Raw genomic sequence first — 20,348 nt, 5'->3', positions numbered from 1 at the left:
TACTGAATACTTGCCTTAAAATGTATTTAGTATTGTATTCCATTATTTGTCCCGTCAGAGTAATGTATTCTGAATACATTGAATACATTTAAATACTTTCACATTATATTTATACATAAATATTGCATATAATAATATACAAAATTGAAGACAATGATTGTTGGAACACAGGTTTTAAACTCACTCACCATTAATGATGAACTCTTTAACTCTTTGGAGTTAAAGAGCAGCAGATACAGCATCATGTGACACATGTGCAGTGTTTGTTTGAACTGTGGCATAAGGCGTTTAAATCTTTATTTTATTTTAAGAGGAAAAACAGGTCAACATTAAAACTTCTTTCTTAATAATGTTGTGCAATATGGAGCTAAAATGTAATAATTGATACTGGGATGTATTCCCTTGATAAATAAATACTCTCAAATGAAAGAGTAACTTTTACCAGAATATAGTTACTCAAAATGAGTATTCTTAATACGTATTCTAAATACATGTATTTAGTTACTCCCCAACACTGATTGTAAGCATACTGTTATTATGTATCATGTCATTATGTTGAGAACTGGCTGAATACCAGTCTTCTCAACAAAACAGTGCAGGACATGACATTGTCTTCGCGGGTAACGTTGGATCAGGTTTGAAAGAGCCCTGCAGGTCCATGTCGATCCTCAGGACTCCGGACAGCAGCTGCCTCTTGTACTGGTCCAGACGCATAAAGGCATTGAGCATTGAAGAGCTGCCCTCGTTTACCCACATGGGAAGGTTGGAGGAGGAGCCCTTCAGAACCTGAACCGAGGACTGGTGGTGGTACAGCTGCAGTTCCCAGGAAAACCTGTGGGAGGCAGCATCAGCATGCAGAGGTGTGAAGGAGGGAGCAGTGGAAACACTTACAGCTCTTGTGCTCAAAGAGGCTGAAACACAATGTTACAAGCTGTGAGGGTCAAACAGAATCACATTATGGTATTGAGTTAGTGGGGGTTGGCCCTTATATTTGCTGTCCCCTGGAAAGGTGCACAAGGCAAGCACTGACAAGTATTACTTTGTTGTGTGCATTAACAGTCACGTACCGGGCAGAAACATGCTGTGAAAATCGTTGGGTTGCTTGATGCAGAACGTGCTGCAATAATTTAAGGATCTGCTCATGGATCCAGCCAACATCTTCATGCACGTCTGGAAGCCACTCCAGCAGTCTACAAAAATGGTAATAATAATACTACAGATGAAATGCAATAATGCAATAATAATACTACAGATGAAATGCAATGAATCACAGGCAAAGTTGAGGAGGAGCACGTTTTTTTCGTAGATATAGGGTGAACAAACACTTTGAAAACTTGCAAAAGGCTAGCCTGTTAACATCATTTATAATAATAATAATGAATAATGCCTTACACTTGTAATGCGCTTTACAAGCCTGTATTAACAAGTTTCTCAAAGCGCTACATTGTCGTCATTATTCATTCACTCCATACTCGGTGGTGATAAGCTACTGTTGTAGCCACAGCTGCCCTGGGGTAGACTGACGGAAGCGAGGCAACCAGTCTGCGCCATCGGCCCCTCCGACCACCACCAACCACTCACTCACACACCACATTCACCCCAGGCTTCCTGGTGTTACCAAACGGTCTCCCATCCAAGTACCGACCAGGCCCTTCCCTGCTTAGCTTCCAAGATCTGACGGGATTGGGCATAGCAAAGGCGGTATGACTGGACAATACTATTGTAACAGAAACTAAAACCGAAGCAAGTCAGTCTGAATATTAAAAAGGATGGATCAAAGTACCTCAGTGTTAATGAAATGGCTGACTCCATGGGGAGAGTATAAGGGAGCATCAGAGTAGAGGCCATCCTCACAGGGAGCAGGTTTTTGATTGATCGCATCAGGCTCCTGTGCTCAGTGCAGGCCTCCATTAGAGCTGCAGGGGAATGAAGACACACAAAAAATCCCTTATAGCAAACTAATAATCAAACTATACTTACGACAAAACTAATAATCAACTCTATTAGCTAAGAAGGTGATGTGAGTGAAACCTACAAAGTACAAATGGTTTAATATGAGTTGAATAATAAGAAGAAGAAGTTAACAGGGACAACAAGACATAAAGCATTTTGTAGCCCCATTTCCATATTATTACCAAGAAAATACCAAACACGTTCATGTTTCTTTTTCAAACAGGGTTAGGGTAGGAGATTATTCATGTTACCATGAAATCAATAGAGTGTGCATTCTGTTTCTGTGTAATTGTCTTAATCCCCATATTATTACACTTTTAGGCTGTTTCCATGCTATTACAGAGCTGTAAAGTAAGTGCTACAGAACATATGTTCACGTTACCATTCTGCAGAACGGGCGGGAGAATTTCTAGAATATGGTCATCAATCTCAAATGTCTCATCCTCATCTGACCTCTCCGTCACATCGTTTCTTGTGTTATCACAATCTTCTCCTTCACTGTTAGCCATTAACAGTCTGTCTTGGTGCAGATCATTTAAACGAAGCAAGTCTACATTAAAATAAAACAACACATTATTACACTATTATATTACTATATATCATCCTGGAATAAATTGAAAAATCTCTTTCATAAAGATAAAATTATGATTTTCTATATTGAGTGTTGTTGGCAGAATGTATGCAATAGTGAAACAAAGATTGTTTGTGTATGAACTCGTATGACAACGATCTAAAGGTTAAGTTAAAGTTAAAGGCTGACAAAGCGCTGCATTGATTAGGTGATTTGAGGTAACAGGAAACTGCTCTGATAGCATATCAACATAAACATTCATATAAGCATGAAAACACAAGCGTGACTGCATGACTTTCAAAACTATAAATCGAATGCTGTTTTTTATTGTGACATAGACAGGACCTGCTTGTACCTGTGTTTACTCTGTTCACTGACTTTTAACACTAAATGAGTCATAGGGCTGGACAAAAATGGGAAAAAAGAATCACAATTTTCTTTTTCCCATATTGATCGATTTTGATTCAATTTAATTTTTTCATAATAAATTAAATACATCTAGCTGATTAGCTCAAATCAAATATATTAACAGCTAAACTAAAACAAGAATTATATGGATTTCAGAATTTGTTTATAGACGTCGACATGGAGACTTTATGGAGATATTTTGTAGTTTGCAGATAAATAAATGCAACCTTTGGGATTGGCTAATTGTAGCCATTAAATTTCCATTAATTAAGTGCGTCATGAGACTTTATGTCTGTTGTTTAAAAATAAAGAAGTCCAGTTTCTCATTGTCAGCTCAATACTTACCATTTCTCTTCAAAAAGTGCAGTGCGTCCCTATACCCCTGTTTACACATGGCCTTCATAACCTGTATTAATAAACAACATTGTCAATATTGCATTCTCCAACACTATAGTCACACTAATGATCACAATTATTTAGCTGTACCTTTGGATCAGGAGGAAAAAGCGCTTTGGAGACCCGGTACAGATTTCCGAGAGTGAACTGAATGCTTGTGTTTGTGAACCAGAGCTCATGGATGTTGGCTGAAGTGTCTCTGGGGCAGATATCGCTTTCTCCACAAAAAGGTGAAACGGTGATGGTGTTTTTTCGCCTGTACTGTGGGAGGTTGTCTGAGATGCCCCCGTCAACATATCTCTGAGTGAAACAAGAAAAAATACCTTTACCCTGACTCTTTTCTGTACAAAAAAGTTTGCCTCAAAGGATGACTGAGGGCCTGATAAGTTCTGACAGTGAAATCGTGTTGTACGGCATTGCTCCATGGTATTCAAGGAAATTAGTATTAAATAAAATTGTTACATGTGCCTTGATGTACAATAGTGCTTATATCATTATTTAACACTCAGCAAACACATTCTTGTGAAAGGAGGTCCCTAAGCTAAAACAGTAACACAATAAAAGGAAGCACATAACATTACTCACATCAACAGCAGAAAATACTGTTCTTGACTGAACAAAAAGAGGACCGGTATAAACTTAAAAATCTGGCAGACTAGTAGTTGTATTTTCTAAACGAAATTTGAGTAAAAATGACTTACCACTCCTTGCAACGATGGGGGAATAAAACCACAGTACACAGGAATGTAAGCGCTGCAAACTATCGCCTGAGAAATACAGAACATAGTCCAATGTTCAGTGTGTAGAAAATAATGTGTGATACATTATAATAATTAGAGGTCGCTAAGGACGATAGGTTAAATTAAGTTCATGGAAAAGGCTCACAGACTAGAAAAGAGTGACTATACTTCATAATACAGAAATCAACATGAATACATTGCCTATATAATTTTCTTCAATGATAAGATTTCATACTATATCTCCGCTCACCTGCACCAGTTCTTCTTTTGTGTTGAACTGCGACACAAGGATGTTTTCACCATCAGTCACTCGGGTCAGAGAGATTCCCAGACGTCCAGTGGCCCAGAGGTGTCCGTCTTCCGGCAGTGTTTGATGCAACATGTGACGCAGAATTTTCACCAGGTTGAACGAGGGATGCATGGGTCCAAGAAAACGCTTCCTGGCTTCTTTGGCAACACTAATGATACCCGCGCCAGTCTCACCTGGACAAAACCCAAAGACACTCAGTGCTACATGTCACACGGCCAAGCGTTACTCATTTGTTTGTCAAGCTGGATGTGACGAGGGTAGATCAAACCAGCTGAATGACCAGATGAGCCTTGGACAGAGGCAAACACGTTCCCATGTCAAATCAAGCTGCACTACGTCACCCTCCAACTTCATAAACACATTTACTTGTATGACTTATTTGAAAACTCCTTTGTGGCAAAAAGGCTTCAGTTTCCAACTAAATTTTGAGCTTTGGTTTTCATTTATTACCTCAATTAAAGGTAGTCTGAATACACAGGTAGCAAACAATTTATTTATATATATTTCTTATGATTGCTTGTAGAACAGGTTACGAGGGAAACATAATTGATTTGGTAAAAGATACAAGTCAGGACAAAGTCTTTGGTCTACTTAAGATTAGATTAAAAAACACACACAAAAAACACTTTAGATTAGTCTGTGAGTGGACAGACACAGGCCCCTTATTTCTTAATATGTAAACTACAATGTAATAGACCTATAATTAAAGTGTATTACTTCACAAAAGTCTTTTACATGTTGAAATAGATAACTTAACGGCCCTCTACCTGATTTTTGTTTTTGTTTTAAACAATGATAGAGAGAGAGGGAAATGTAATTGTCAGAATTGTCTAAATTCAATATAAACTTTCCTAACATAACTCTTTAAAGGGATGAGTTTATTAGCGTGTTTCACCACTTACAGAGTCCCCTAAGGTCACTCCTAAAAAAAAAAAAAAGAAAGAAAGAAAAGAAAAGAAAAGAAAAGAAAAGAAAAGGGAGAAAAAAAGTATGTTTCCTTTAGTCATAGAAATGCTCTCACCAAGACACACTCCGGTGACCAGGGCAGTGGCAGTGAGGGCTCCAGCGGATGCCCCATAAATATGTCGGGCATTCTGAACGAGGAACGGCGCGTGCTCCAGCAAACAGCTGGCAACACCGACGTGGTAGATCCCGAGGAAGCCGCATCCAGCGAAAGAGATGTCCCAGGGCGCGTCAAGAGGGAACATGCCGCGTTCTGTCCTTTGACCCAATAAAGACAACAGCCGATATCTACAGCTATTCTGCTCAATGGCTTTCTTTGCAAGACACTTTACAGGAATTGATATTTCTCGCTCAGCAATAACAATCAAATAGAGGGCCTTAATTACTTTAGGTAACTTTGAAATCAAATCCACGTTTTGCTCTTTGTTGTTTGTTTTGACATTTAAGCTCTTTAGCAAAGCAGGGGGGGTTCACTGACTTCTTAAACCAATCAGAAGCATCAGGTTACAGCAATTAGACCAATCATGATGCTTCCTGATGATACTTTGACCAATCACAAGCCACAGAAGTGAAACTCCCAGGAACTTAACCCCACACCGCTGTTTTCTTACTTTGTTGACACTTAGATCAGCTGTACTTTTGAGAACAATAAACCCCAAATGACTTCAGTTACCTAATGGCCCCTATACCAATTCATCCCCTGCATTTGTACATTTTCATTTGTGGTAGGACTTTCCTACCACACATTTCAAACTCTTCCCAGGAAAACTGTTCCCAGGAAAACTGTTCACAGGAAAACTGTTCACAGGAAAACTCATCACAGGAAAACTCTTCACAGGAAAGCAACTTTCGCAACTTTGGGAAACGTTTGCTCAGGGCCGAATAAACAGGAGAGTGCAGAAGCTTTTTACCCAGACAGAAATGTACAGCTTATTGTTTTTATTTCATTTAGTATTTTAAACTGCGCTATATTCCCATGCTCTGGGTCGGATGGGGTCCCACTGTTAGACTAACTGTATAATAAGCCTTTAAAATAATAAATAAACAAATAGGTCCGTCTCAGCAGTGCACAGTGAACATATCCATAGGGCCCGTCACATTGTTCCATCATGGTAAACAGCGCCCCCATGTGGCAATAAAGAGAATAACAGTTCACCAGTCACGCACATTCACGCACCGCCCAAATCTGCAACTTTGGCGGCGCTTCCAGCGACGGCGTTTGTTCCAATGCAGAGCTCCACCCGGAGGGGCGGTGTTGACATAATAACATAGTTCCGCTCCTTCACCGGTGGAGGCTAAAATACTAAACGAACAAACCACTGTGACGTAGAGCTCTTTCTTCAAAAACAGACCAGACACAAGGAAGTGCCAGATGTGTCGAGCGTATTTTAGATATTCATTCAACTTATTGTTTTCTTTGGTTTGAACTGAATGTCATGTATGCAACTAAAAAGCTCCATGGTGCTTGTTCAACAAACCAATCAGTTTCATTGTGGTGAGTTTGTTCCACAGTTTATTATACAGTAATAGCGTGTTTAAAAAAAAAGAGAGACTTTAAAAGTTTGTTTTGTATATTATTAATGTCATACATACTTTGTGTTATAGAGACGGCGTGGGGCCAGCGATGCAATATAGAGATCACTGACTTTATTACAAACCAGATGGAGAGTGCAGAAGCAACTGTTTTGGATGAGGAGGATGCAGACCAGACCACCAGAAATAAGACATGAAATGGACTGGGCAAACCAGCTTGCAAAGAAGCTGAATGAATGATTGTTAGTAATTGAATGGCACACTGCTTTTGTGACTGTGAGTGTGAGTGTGAGGAAGCATGGAATCAACTTCCAAATCTTCAAGTGCCAGTGACCAAGAGGAGCTGGAGGAGTCCGAGACTTCAGCCACTCTTCCTCCCTCTCCCTGTAGCTTCATGGACTGTTCCTCCATCTCTGACCCTCTTCAGGCAAAACCCTCCTCCTCTTCCTCATCTGCCACCTCTGGTTCAGCCGTGTGTCTCACTCCTCCTTTGCCTCCGTCAGTGGAGGTAACTAGTGTGCTGACTGAAACCAGACTGACCCTGGATGTTTACAGAGGCGGAGCAGGAGCTCTACCCCTGCTCTGGGGGTCTCTGCCTCATCACCTCAAACGCCTACGGTACCTGAGGCTGGGCTCTGAGGAGAAATCAGGGCTAGAGGCTGCACTAGAGGTCCTACCACATCTGACAGAGCTTCACTCTCTGGCAATCAGAGGTATTCCTAACATTCAAGATCTGATACGACATTGGATAATAGGTTTTGTTCTAGCCCCTCATCAACAGACAGTAACTTTAAATGTTGTTTCTTCTAAAGTCAGCACTAAAGCAATGACACCCACAAAACTAATGTGCTTAAAATAATTTGAATCAATGTAATTGCTCAATATATAATCAACATTTAAAGTGGAAAAAGTAATTAAATATACACCACTGGAATGTGTGTGTTTTTTACGTGGTTAAAGTTATGTTAACTAGGGCTGCACAATATATTGCAAAAAATATTGTATCGCGATATTAGCTGATGCAATATCCGTATCGCGAGAAGCCACAATATATCGCAACAAGATCCACCCATATTTTTTTTTGCAAACTCAAACTCATGCATTGAAGTCATGTGTAAAAGTTCAGTTTTAGTTTAACATTTACTAGCTTTGTTAACCCCTTAAATCCTACCTGAACCGAGCACATTTTCTCTAGTTTGGCTTCACCCCAGTCCAAAAGCTTCTGGAAAAAAGCTGTGAAAAAGCAACAAAACTGAGACGAAAACAATGACAAAAATGTGACAAAAAAATTACAAAAATGTGATTAAAATTTGACAAAAAAAATGACAAAAATTTGACCAAAAAATGACACATTTTTTTTGACAAAAAACTTACAAAAATGAGTTGAATACCCAACAAAAAAATGATGGGAAAAAAATCTGATTACGTGAGGAAAAAGATCCTCTCGGTTCAGGCGGGAGTTAAGAGGTTAAATTCTACCCTTGTTTTGGTTGATAGGGTGTTTTTTAAGTCTTCTTTTGACACAATTTGCTGAAAAAAATGGAACATATCGTTATCGCGATATGCACAGCCCTATCGCATATCGCAAGTCACTTCAATATCGTTCAGCCCTAATGTTAACATTGTTTTGGTTTTGAAACTAGTTGTATTATTGTTTGAAAAGAAAAGAGTCCCATACCATGTAATGAAAAGTATACAGATCTAGTATACAGTATTGGTTGTTTTGTAACTCACTTTGCCATCTCTCTTTTTCAGGCCACCGTTTTTATGATGCCCACGGTGACCCGCTTCCAGGCCTGCTCACGACACTACCCGAATCTGTGTCCGCTCTTTCTTTTCTCACACATCTGGATATCTCCTTCAACCAGCTTTCCTCTGTGCCCTCCTGCGTTCTCCACCTCCCCGCACTGTCCTCTTTGGTGCTGTGCCACAACCTCCTTGATGCATTGCCCCCTGACATCGACCAGCTGTCCTCCCTCACCTACCTCTCTCTCATGGGGAACCAGCTGGCCTCCCTGCCACAGTGTGTGGGTCAGCTAAAAGCACTGCAGACACTGGATGTTTCATATAACCTTCTTCAGCGACTGCCTGATGAAATTGGGTCTCTTGCTGGCCTTGCCAAGCTTGAATTATCACACAATAAACTTACGGAGCTACCAGAGACTATGGGTAAGAAGAGAAGAGTCGAATTATTTAAATCGAGTCTCATTTTTTAATATATGCAGATTGAAGGAGTCATACAGATGATGTGTCTCCTCTGTTATCTAGGTTCTCTACTTTCCCTCAGGGAGCTGGTCATCAATGACAATGACCTGCTTGAAATTCCACAGTCTCTCACCAAATTGCCTCTGCTTAAAATTAATAGCAAAAATAATCCTTTGGGACAACCATTATCACCGAGTCCTCTCCTCTCTTCATCTGGTAAACAATTAGTGTTGAATACTCAATATTGGCTACACTTTATAATTTATTATTAACTTATTATTTATATATTTGCTTTGTATTACTCTTTACCAGAGCAAAAAGAACCCAAAATTGAAGAGCTACATCTTGGATACAGTCAGCACAGGTGGTCCATTACTTCTTTTCAATGTTTTTCTCAGTTTCTCTGTAGGGTTTGTCCTCATTGCTTTTTTTTTCTCCTCAGTTTCTGTGTTTCACCTGCTGGATGTCATGTGTTTCTTCCTGGGGGAGCAGAGTTGCTTTTCCCCCCCGGGTGCCTACAGACAACCGCTAGATTAGAGTGGATGAGGAGGAGGCCAGAAAGAAAATGGGTCCATCTCGAAGACCATGAAATCCTGCTCAGTCGACTTTTGGAACTTAGACCACATGGGATTGCTTTTTTAAAGGTGACAGATTGATAGCAACATAACGATATAAACATGAGTATATTCATTTCATCTAAAACAGGGCTAAAGGATGTGAGGGGAAACAGATATATTCAACCATCAATATATTGCTGTTCCTTTTTTTTGGCTCATAGATTTTGCTGTATATTCCCCTTTCAAAAAAAAATATTACAAATACTTTTTTGTAATTCATATAATTATTGATAATATTTTTTGCTGGCTAAAATTAGACTAAAGCTAAACTAAAAGTAGTTAATGAGATTAAAACCATGACTAAGATGTGTTTTCGTTTCGACTATTAAAATCAGAGACATCTGAACTTCCAGTGAAAGTTTGAAAGAGCCTTCATTAAAATTCAATGTCAAAGGAACAGGTCTGTGCTATGTCCTTGTCGGAGAAGCTCCACAAATCAGGGAATATGATTAAATATGTTGTATGAATAAAATAATGTAAATGTATATAGCTGACTGAATTAATTTTAGATTTAGTCTACTAAATTTACATTGTTGAATTGTTTGACTTCATCTTAACTTAACCTTGTTGTCATATTTTAATTTAGCTTTAGGCTTTGTCAAGAGACTAAGCCTAGATCTTGTGAACACAACTGTTACCTAGTATAGTGGTAATGATTATTTGGCAATATATTAAGCAGCCTTGACAACACGTATTCTTTTTTCAGCCTGTGGAAGTGTGTGTCCCTTATCACCGGGCTAAAAAGAAAGAAGTAGTGGTTCGAAAGTTTGATGGTCAGTCGTGGAGCGTTCTGACCACTGTTCTGAAGAAGGGGAGTCCAAACAACTGCTGTCACCCTGGAGGACGTCCCACCCGGGTCAGGCATATAATTTCTCATATCTATTACTGTGCTAAAATATACACTATAGTGTTTATAATGGTGTTGTGATTTTCTTGACTCGCGCGCAGTTGGCCTGTAGCTTGGTCCAGCAGTTTTCCTGGTTCATGGTCATATCTCGTCCCGTTAAGGACACTTGCACTGTCACACCTAATGGAGCCCTGCTGGTGTCCACCTCCGATCCTGCAGTTAAGCTCACGTTTCCTCAACACTCTACTTTGGAAACACGTACCATAACATTACGGGTGAAGGCTATTGTAAGACGTGTAGTCATCTAAACAATATCATGATTTCTGAAACAGACTTTCCCCTCTTTCTTTCAGGTGTTGCCTGCCTCTTCTACAGACGTACAGGCTCTTTGTGGTGATCCTCAGGCGACTGTCAGTCCACTGCTCTGTCTCTCACAGATCCCCGATATCAATTTTCTTCAACCTGTAAAAATTCAAATTCCTTTACCATCTGGAGTCACAGGTATGACCCCCATCTTCCCCTAAATATCATAATTACAACATCAACCATGTTTTATTCACAATCCATAGGCCATACTGTTGATCGGACCTTCTTGCATTTGCTCCACGGAGATCCCACTGCCCAAACCTGGACTGATATTACATCTCAAGTGCATTTAGAGATAACTCACCTTTATGCCATATTCTACATCACTCACTTCTCCTGGTAAGGCTTTGTGATTCCCACATTCAGACCATGGTTATTATCAAATGCTTTTGTTTATTCTCTGTAGGTACTGGCTATGGTACACCACGCAACAATGTGTCAGTGGGGTTGTTAGGAAGGTCTACCAGCGGCTTAAACAGTTTAAAGTCCAGTTTCTGGTCATGCAGAGAAAGTCGGATCCACCCCAGGTGCTTCTGCAGTGTTTGCCTGCGGATAAGGTTGTATCTTCACTGTATTCTTTGTTCCTCCTTGGTTTTTGGCAAAAGTTTGAAACAACGGCAGATTTTCCCCCAGGTGGACAGCACAGTGCAGGCTTTGTCTGCGCAATATGATGGACCACATCCTTCTGATCTGTGTGACCTGCTGGAAGGGGAGCAGTTCTTTGCAGGCTTTGAAAAAGGCTTGGACATCAGCACAGGTCAGACAAATGATTATTTGTTCTTTTTCATGCATACCGTAGTCATTAGTATGTGCGCGTGGGTGTGTTTTGAAGACAGTGTATTTTAAAAGACCTCTGTTATGTTTCTAGATAGTCCCGACTGTTTAGATGGAAGACTCCGTTTTGTGTTTTACTCCAGCCTGAAAAACCTTAAAGAAGTGTACATAGCTCCAGCTGTGGGGCAGCTGGTGCCAGTGAGGGGGCAGGTAACACCAAAGCAATATTCCATCAGAAATGACTTTGTATTGCTAGAAGTCTTGCTAAATTCAAACACATTCTTTTTATATTTTACTGTGTCCACAATGTGCATTACTGTACTTCCAATAGGACATAGGTTTTGCGTTTTATGTTGAACCTAACCAAAAGATCAGTGGCATTTTATAGCAAACCGCCAACATAAAATTTGCGCCTATACTTATTTAAAGGGTCAATAATAAATGTTTATTTTATTTTATTACTAAATACTAAATTTCATTATGTTTGAATTTTTTAATATTGCAATAATTTGTCGACTCCCTGCACTGACCTGCACTTCAGGAAACTATAAAGTGTATTAAATAAATGTCCACTAGAGGGAACTAAAATGCATCTTAAGATAGCTCATCTTTTTTTTCCACATTCATAGTAACTGCTCCACTATAGAGTATATTTATATGCTAACCTTCAAAGATTTGTATATAATACTGTGTCTAAGAAACTTTTACATGTATAACTTGCACTACGATGTGCACTTATGTTTGCTTCACTTACTCATTTTACTAGTAATCATCAGCTCCAATTATCTGTATACCAGTGGAATAGGAAAAGTGATATAATGTATGATTACAAAATGATTTGTTCTTGTGTTACAGGTGTCTTTCTACAGAGGGGATATTCCCGAGAATTTGCCAGAGGAAGTGGCGAGGAAAAGGAAAGGCCTGGACAGTCAATGGTTGGCTACATTACCACTGAAGCTTCCAGTAAGATATATGAGGTTGTTGTTTTACCTATGTGCTTAACTGTATGGGTTTTATAATGCTATTTTTCTATTGTAGGCTTTGAACTCGGACAATAGTTACATAATGGGGGAGCGCCAGTATCCCCCTTTAAATCTGGGCGACCCTGAGAGTGGGTATCTGACCGAGACCAACCTGCTGCACATTTCTCTTCGCATTGGAAAAGATTGGCAACGCATTGGTATCAATCTTGGCCTGACCAAAGAAGAGCTGGAGCGAATTCAATACAAAAATAGGTGTGTACATCTCCTGCTTCAACTTAATGCCCCAAAATGCTAAAATAAAATGCTGAAATACGCCTCAATCAATCACACCAGTTCCTGTACTGGTGTGATTGAGGATATTTACTTGGCAGTGGCAAATACAATAAAACAGCTAAAGCCTCTCAAGGATAAGAAAGACTTGTGAAGTGAGTGAAGCAGCGCCACACAGAGAAGAGAGGCAAATGCAGAGAATTTGGATTGTTTTAATCTGCAATGTCAGCCATCACTAAGCCATCTGGGACACTGCGGGAGATTACACACTGACTGATGCTCCTCTGGCCCTCCCCCTCTCCTCATGTTCAGAAAACCATCACGACGCATCGAGGTGACAACATCCAGCGCCAACGCATAGGATAGATATAGATTATACGTGACAACCCACTGTGTACAGTTTACCATAGGGAACGTGTACAAATTCACATATATATATATATATATATATATATATATATATATATATATATATATATATATACAGCATATGTATATATACACACTACCGCTCAAACATTTGGGGCCACTTAAAATGTCCTTATTTTTTAAAGATAAGCACTGATGTTTTGAATGAGGATAACATTAAATTAATCAGAAATACATTCTAGACATGACATAGACATTAATGTTGTGAGTACCTATTCTAGCTGGAAACAGGTGATTTTTAATGGAATACTTACATTGGCTTGCAGAGGCGCATTGCTAGCAACCATCACTCCAGTGTTCAAATGGAACTTTGTGTTAGCTTATCGTCTTCAAGGGTAATTGATGATTAGAAAACCCTTGTGCAATTCTGTTAGCACTGCTGAAAGCTGTTGTGCTACATGGAGCGTCATCTGTGCAGAGTTATGGAAACCTCAAGGTCAAAGTGGGAAACACCTCCAAAGGTGGTAGAGAATGAACGAGCCAAGATCCTGTGGGACTTTTAGATACAGACGGACAGAATGGTAATGGCGAACCAACCGGACATTTGTGGTGGTGGACAAAGAGCAGAGGAAAGCTGTTGTGGTTGACCTAGCAATACCAAGTGATTGCAACATCAGGAAAAAGGAACATGAGCAACTAGAGAAATACCAGGGGCTCAGAGAAGAGCTGGAGAAGGCCTGGAGGCTGAAGGTATCAGTGGTGCCCATGATCGTTGGGGCACTCAGAGCAATGACCCCCAAACTGGAGGAGTGGCTACCGCAGATTCCAGGATATTATAATAGATCCGTGCACGAAATACATCAGACATCTCAGTCCAGAAAAGTGGAGTCTGATGTAGTCTGGGATCTAGATTTAGCGCTATGAGAAACTTGGTAATACAGTCTTGTAAAGCGCAATACAAGTGTAAGGCATTATTGTTATTATCTGCTGTACTTTTGGAATGTTCTGATATTCTGAGACATTTCTTGTTATCAAAGCTAAATTTTTTGTCTCTACAGGGATAATCTGCATGACTTGGTCCTGGACATGCTTTTTTGCTGGGCTAGAGGACAGAAGGCTGCAGGCTCTGGGTCTGTGTCAAAGCTTGTGGCTGCGATGATGGAGAGCGGCAGAACTGACCTGGCAGAGGAAATTGAGGACATTGTCAGCATTGGGAAGAAAAAGTACACAGAGTCATTGAGGAGAGTGGGTCTGGAGGAAGAGAGCCCCTCTCTCAGTGAAGCCCAGCAGTAGTCCGGCACATGCTGAGTGCAGATGGCTCACTCACACATCACTGACTTGTTTTTTCATAATGTGGCCCCACCATCTCATCCTGCTGTCTAAACATCTCACCTGCTGTCTCGTACAAAGAAAACATGCACTTTTCAAATGTTTTCTTGCCAACCTCTAAGTGCACTTAATCATCATTTAATGTGACCTGCACAAGATCTACACCATGATTACATTGTTTTAAGTACTAACAAATAGAAAACAACTTTTTAACTTTTTCAAAAATATATTTGTTGCTTTATTACCAGAATTCCTGGAATTAAATGGATCTCGATCTTGTTTTATTTGTTGGGGCCTTTGGTCCAGGGGCTCCACATTGAATTATTCACCCTCAGGTATGCACTTTGCATATGAGTTTTAGACAAGACGCTTCCTAATAACTAATGTGGTTGGAATAGCCTTGGAACATGTGAATATTTATTATTGTGCTGTGTGTACATTTTGTGTGTTCAGGGATCTTTCTGTGTCAAAAAGTTGTGAAGGCTAATTCTATTTGCTTTAAAACCAAATTTGCCAAACTACTCAATAGTTCTTGACAGCAATGCACACACTATGTACTAGTATTATGTGCCACTATGTACTAGTACTGTATTTTTAAGAATAAACGTTGAATACAATTGCCTCAATGTCCGTATTACTATTATTTTTCAGATGTTATTAAGACCAGTTTTGTCCTTTAGTAGTGTAACAATGCAGCTATGAGAGTCTTTTTGTTTTTCTTCCTCAGTGTTGCCTCTTCCCTCTATCTTTAGGATCCCCTACTTTGGTGTTCAAGGTCATCATGATGCAAAGAGTCGTCACTGTGACGCAGCCCAGGCCCAGATACATCACAGCCGGTCCCCCTCTGGCTCACGCTCTGGCTCCACTGATGCTGCTGCTGCTGCTGCATATGAAAACCCTCTGCACTTCCACTACGCGCCGCTAGAGGCCCCCACAGCAATCCCCGTGCGCGTTTGTAGCGACCATACCAGCCCTACGCTACTCCATCGCCTGCCTCCCTCCTCCTGCTGGCTTCACTCTCACCTCTTCTACCTCTGTCCTGGACTCAAATGCTTGAAACAGCGTTAGGTTAGCTCCACTCCGTCTGTTAGACAAATATTCAGAGTCTGCCGGCTGTGATTTAGCTCGCCAGTATCCACAGCAAGGAACCACGGAAGCGCCTTGGTGAGTGTACCTAACGGAATACAATTGTAGATCATTGCCCATACACCGAGGAATATGTCACTTATCTGCCCGACAAATGTGCTCACGGGTCGCACACACCTTTGAATCGCTGTCCTGATAACATCCACGAATTAGCTAAATATACATCGGCCTGAACGCTCGTTGCATTTTGCAGCAATTCATTTTCCGTTATGTTACAGGCGTAGGTTATGAGGCTTAAGATATGGCATGATCATTTTAAGGGCCGCTGCTTTTAAAACACATCTTTCCAATCATGTCCACTGTCCATTACAGATAAATAACTAATGGCCTATATCTGCAATATGCATCTTGATGAACGATGCGACCTGCCATTGTGGATGATATAACCGTATATTCTCATGTCATTCTCCGGGCTACTGCAGCGGTGCTTACGTTTCAGGAGGGTGCTAGCTGTGTGGATGTTGTTACTGTCACGCTTTTACCAGGGGCGCACGGGGGTCGCGGAGGTTGCCTTGTGCCGGCTTACGCTCAGGCAGTGAGGGTGTTATTACCGTGTAGTGGGCAGGGAGGGATGCGAGCTAAACCCACTTAAAACGAGCCCACCCTCGCTTTTCATTGGTAGCTGCTCTCCTCTGTCAAGCTGCCATAACTCATCAGAGCCAATAGTGCACATTGTTTCATTCAGTGGTGGGTTTTATGCACAGACTGTGTGAAAAAAAGAAAAGAAAAATACAAGGTATGCTTTATTTGTGACCCTTTTTTTATGGAGTTTGCAGATCTTGGCTGAAACATCAAAATGCTGCACGTTTTGTTAGTTGTTGAGTCACTGTTCCCCCCCCCCCAAAAGGCAATTCAAAGGGATCTCCAGGTGGATCTAGTTTATTCAAGAATGTAAATTGATTTCCCGTCTTATAGCAACATGTCAGAAGCTGAAATGTTTAGAACAACCATCCAGTGGGGCCATAATGTAGCTGTGTGGAATAAGCAATGGTTTACGATAACATACAGTATATGGTGCTGCAAATCAAGGCACTGAACATTGTTTGGACGTGCTCATCCAAATAATATAAAATTCAAGCTCTAAAACGTGTAATTTTATCTTCGCAGTATATTTCCAAAGTCTGTGGCTGCAAAATGTCAGTGTCTTGAATTGCAGTCCCTCGGAGCTCTGTTGTTGGGAGGATGCCACGATCTGAGTGAAAGGTGGAATCTCTCGCCTGGCTGTAATCTCTGATACTGTATGTAACCAGATGCTTCAATGAGCCAGTTCTCTCTTTTTTATTCCAAAAGTCCGGTCACAGAGGTATCATTATTTCCCCCATGCAGAGCCAGGGAAAGCTGAGAGGAAGGCATAGAGAAGGGAAAGACCAAGGGTGACTGTGTAGAAACTGGGCCACCAGGGATACCTGTGGCAGGATTAAACTACAGAGCCTGCGCTGGGGCCATTTGTTCTGTCTGAAAATGAAACTCATCCTCTTAGTTGTAATCTTGAATGCACACTTTAATAATATGATGTAACTGCAACTATTCTTAACCATAGGCGTTGCTGTATAGATTATAAAGCCGGCAGTTGTAAACAGAGATGATGCTTGTATTATGGGTTTATAATCCTGAGGTGGATGGGAAGACGAAATAGTAATCTGGTTTACTGGTGTCACACATCCGCTGTGTCTAAAAATAAACTTTTGTCTTGTTGTTGGTTGGTTTGTTTTATCTTTTCTAAAAAATGGACAAAAGAGGGCAAAAAGTCTGCAACAACAGACACTCGTTTAGAAACGTTTTATTTTGGCCCCAGTGACGTTATCATTGGACTGAAAACTCTGCTCTTGGTAAACCTCTCCTGGCCTTAGTTTTTGAGTTATATGATTGTCTCCTTTGGAAAATCAGCTATTTTGTGCCACTGGGGCAATTTGTCAGGAGTGGTGGCCGACACAGTGCAGTGTCTTTCTCCAGATCTGTGTCAGGGCCGGGTTATTCCACCCTGTTTAAAGTATATAAATCAATTCAATCAAACTACAAGACATGCAATACATTTACAGTACTATACATTTGTATGAACATAATTAATATTATCCTTTTCTGCGCCTTTAATCTTCAATTGAGTCATGAGTTACACTTGAATTGTGAAAGTGTAGAACAAAATGATCTCAGTATGAGCTATTTTCCTTCTTTGTGCTTATTGCTCTACTACAATCCTTTGAAAGCTAAATAAAACATTTCAACGCTGTACATTTGTGTCACTGCTGCCAGTACACAAATGTGTTTTCACACTATGCATTAATATTTGATGACATAAAAATGAAACAGCCACAGTCCTGATATTATCATTTCCCTCGATGAAACTTGCACATCACACAATAGAGCCAGCCTTTTAAGCGATCCCAGGACTTGGACTGAAGGTAGCACTGGTGTCTGCTTACAAGAGGGCGTGTTGTGCATGAATTGCTGCTCAGTGAATGGGGAGACCTGCGTGTCCTGTGAACTTCTCCTCAGTGAGTCCACAGTGCACTAAAGGCCCATGTGAGACAGATGGACTGAGCTCAACAGTCCTCACTGCTGCTACACCCGCTGCGTGTGATCACCACTTGGTTTTTCGGTGGCAGTCACGTGACGGCAGACATCTACTGTGCTTTGACAGTAGCCAGTCACTTCCTTTCCTTTTGTCATATTACTCTTACTCAGCAGGATCTTTAGACGGGATTGCACCCAAGGACAGAGATGAAACTTTGATTAATAAGGTAATACAAAAACATGCGGTTTTGAATGACTGGATTTGCAGAGGTGTGGTTTTGTCAATTGAGAGTGAGTACAATGCTATAATCCAATGTTTTACTTTTACTAAAATCTATGCATTGTGTTTTCTGCCTGAACATTCATGACTGGTTTATGTCTGACATAAATGTACCTTTGTCGTAAATGTTGATTCGCTATTTTTTTATATATATATTTAAAAAAACAACTTTAGGAGCTGTCCTCAAAGGGCATCTTTATTTATGAATTAGTAAACTTAAGCCATTGAGAATTGAATGTGGTGGGTTTGGTCAATTAGTTAAGCAGGGATATTATATCCCAACAACATGCGTTTGTGTAGTTAGTGATCATATTAATAATAATAATAATAATAATAATAATAATACATTTTCTTTATATTGCACTTTACATTTCAACGAAACCTCAAAGTGATACAACAGAAGAATAAAATCAGATAATGTCTTTGAAGTTGGACTTGAGAACAAGGGTCAGACAATCATGGTGCTATCTGTGATAATTTGTAAAGCAATATAGTTGTGGTTATTATTGCCGCTGTTGGTGCTTTGAAGGTGCTGAGTCCAAGGTTTTTGTGCATTACCCAACCTCCTTTCCCATTGTTTACTCATCAGTGCTTATCTGCTTGAAAGCTACATTCTACCTTCGTGGCAGCAGAGTGCAGCACATTTTGAGCCAATTTTAGCTTTTTAGGTCAGGTCTTTAGATGTACAAACCTGTTTGTTGCTATTTATCAACCTGATTCATGAGTCGCAAAAAAAGAAAATACGTGCTGCAAAATGAGGGCTGTAAAAAAGGATTCTCTTGCAGATTTGGTTAATGAGTGATGCCACTGTAGTGCGGACACTGCACACTCAAGACTGTTTTCCCCACAGTGTCCAATTGTCATGACAGTCAGACAGCAGCCAGGCCTCAGCCGCTGGCCACAGGGATGGTGCTAAGCGTGGACGAACCCAGTGAACTGAGGAGCACGAGAGAAAAACGCAGGACGTACGGAGACAGACAAGTATGAAAAGCAATGTGCCTGGTAAAACCTTGGTACCATATAAAACAGTAGGCTATAGAATAGAATAGAATAGATTTTATTGTCTACTGAGTTAGGAATTCATTTTTGGCTCAGTGACACATAAAAACACAAGACTAGGACAATACAGACAGAAAAATACATAGAAAGAAAGTATTATTAGTACTGCAAACCATCATATGTCTATATAATTCCCCTAGTAATTTGTCTTAACAAATCAAAATGTTGTCAATTATGCTAGGAGGCTGAAAATCTTGAATTTACTTGTCTTGGACTTTTGGATGCAGCTGAATCCACAAAGCTGGCCCCTTTCGGACCATTGCCAGCTTCAATATTTATCAGACAAACAAGTCATGTCAGGCTGTCTGTTGCATTTATGAATGATTGGTTTATTAGAGTAGCAGGACGTCTTCAAATTGCCTGCCTGTATTTGATCTGAGGTATTGTGTGAAGGTGCAACCCAAGCCATTTCATCATGTCATGTCATAAAGATTTGAAAATATGTGATAGTTCAATAGTAAAAGGTTTTTGTAGTGAAGCTTGGTAACAGGAAGTTGGGTGCACGAGTACCACCTAACACCTGCTCGAGTGGGTTCAGTAACAGTGAGAGGTTGGGGGGGGGGGGGCCCAGCGCTAATACCCCTCTGTCTGAGCGCTAAATATATCCACCCTCCTAATTCATTTTGGGCCTCAAAGTTAATCAATCAAGTCTTTCTTATTGTGACTGCCTGGAAAATTGAATAAGCCATTACCACTTATTTGCTTCATTAGGGAACAT

The 20,348-nt window shown here is 40.4% G+C and overlaps 2 protein-coding genes across 3 annotated transcripts; one reads left to right on the top strand and one right to left on the bottom strand.

The window, feature by feature from the left end:
- Positions 1-502: 502 nt before the first annotated feature.
- pnpla2 (patatin-like phospholipase domain containing 2) lies at positions 503-5,586 on the bottom strand (the record flags this gene model as incomplete). The annotated part of the gene is made up of 9 exons (XM_079568501.1): positions 503-832; positions 1,068-1,190; positions 1,784-1,916; positions 2,336-2,503; positions 3,278-3,338; positions 3,419-3,628; positions 4,030-4,095; positions 4,319-4,551; positions 5,400-5,586. 9 exons carry the CDS (start codon positions 5,584-5,586, stop codon positions 583-585), a joined length of 1,431 nt encoding a protein of 476 aa, XP_079424627.1. The 3' UTR covers positions 503-582.
- A 1,194-nt stretch (positions 5,587-6,780) lies between these two features.
- pidd1 (p53-induced death domain protein 1) lies at positions 6,781-14,816 on the top strand. Of its 2 annotated transcripts, none has more exons than XM_079568500.1 (16): positions 6,781-6,836; positions 6,947-7,587; positions 8,630-9,043; positions 9,143-9,295; positions 9,392-9,443; positions 9,522-9,723; positions 10,403-10,552; positions 10,666-10,818; positions 10,897-11,044; positions 11,113-11,248; positions 11,316-11,466; positions 11,543-11,666; positions 11,778-11,893; positions 12,539-12,646; positions 12,722-12,918; positions 14,364-14,816. In XM_079568500.1, exons 2-16 carry the CDS (start codon positions 7,173-7,175, stop codon positions 14,596-14,598), a joined length of 2,754 nt encoding a protein of 917 aa, XP_079424626.1. In that variant the 5' UTR covers positions 6,781-6,836; positions 6,947-7,172; the 3' UTR covers positions 14,599-14,816. The 2 variants fall into 2 exon arrangements, with proteins under 2 accessions (XP_079424626.1, XP_079424625.1); XM_079568499.1 differs by having other exon boundaries at positions 10,645-10,818.
- Positions 14,817-20,348: the final 5,532 nt, after the last annotated feature.

Source organism: Gobius niger (genome assembly GCF_951799975.1).
Source record: "Gobius niger genome assembly, chromosome: 12".
Taxonomy (NCBI): domain Eukaryota; kingdom Metazoa; phylum Chordata; class Actinopteri; order Gobiiformes; family Gobiidae; genus Gobius; species Gobius niger.
The sequence above is the reverse complement of the archived record's forward strand: the minus strand, read 5'-3'. Positions and strand labels throughout refer to the sequence as shown.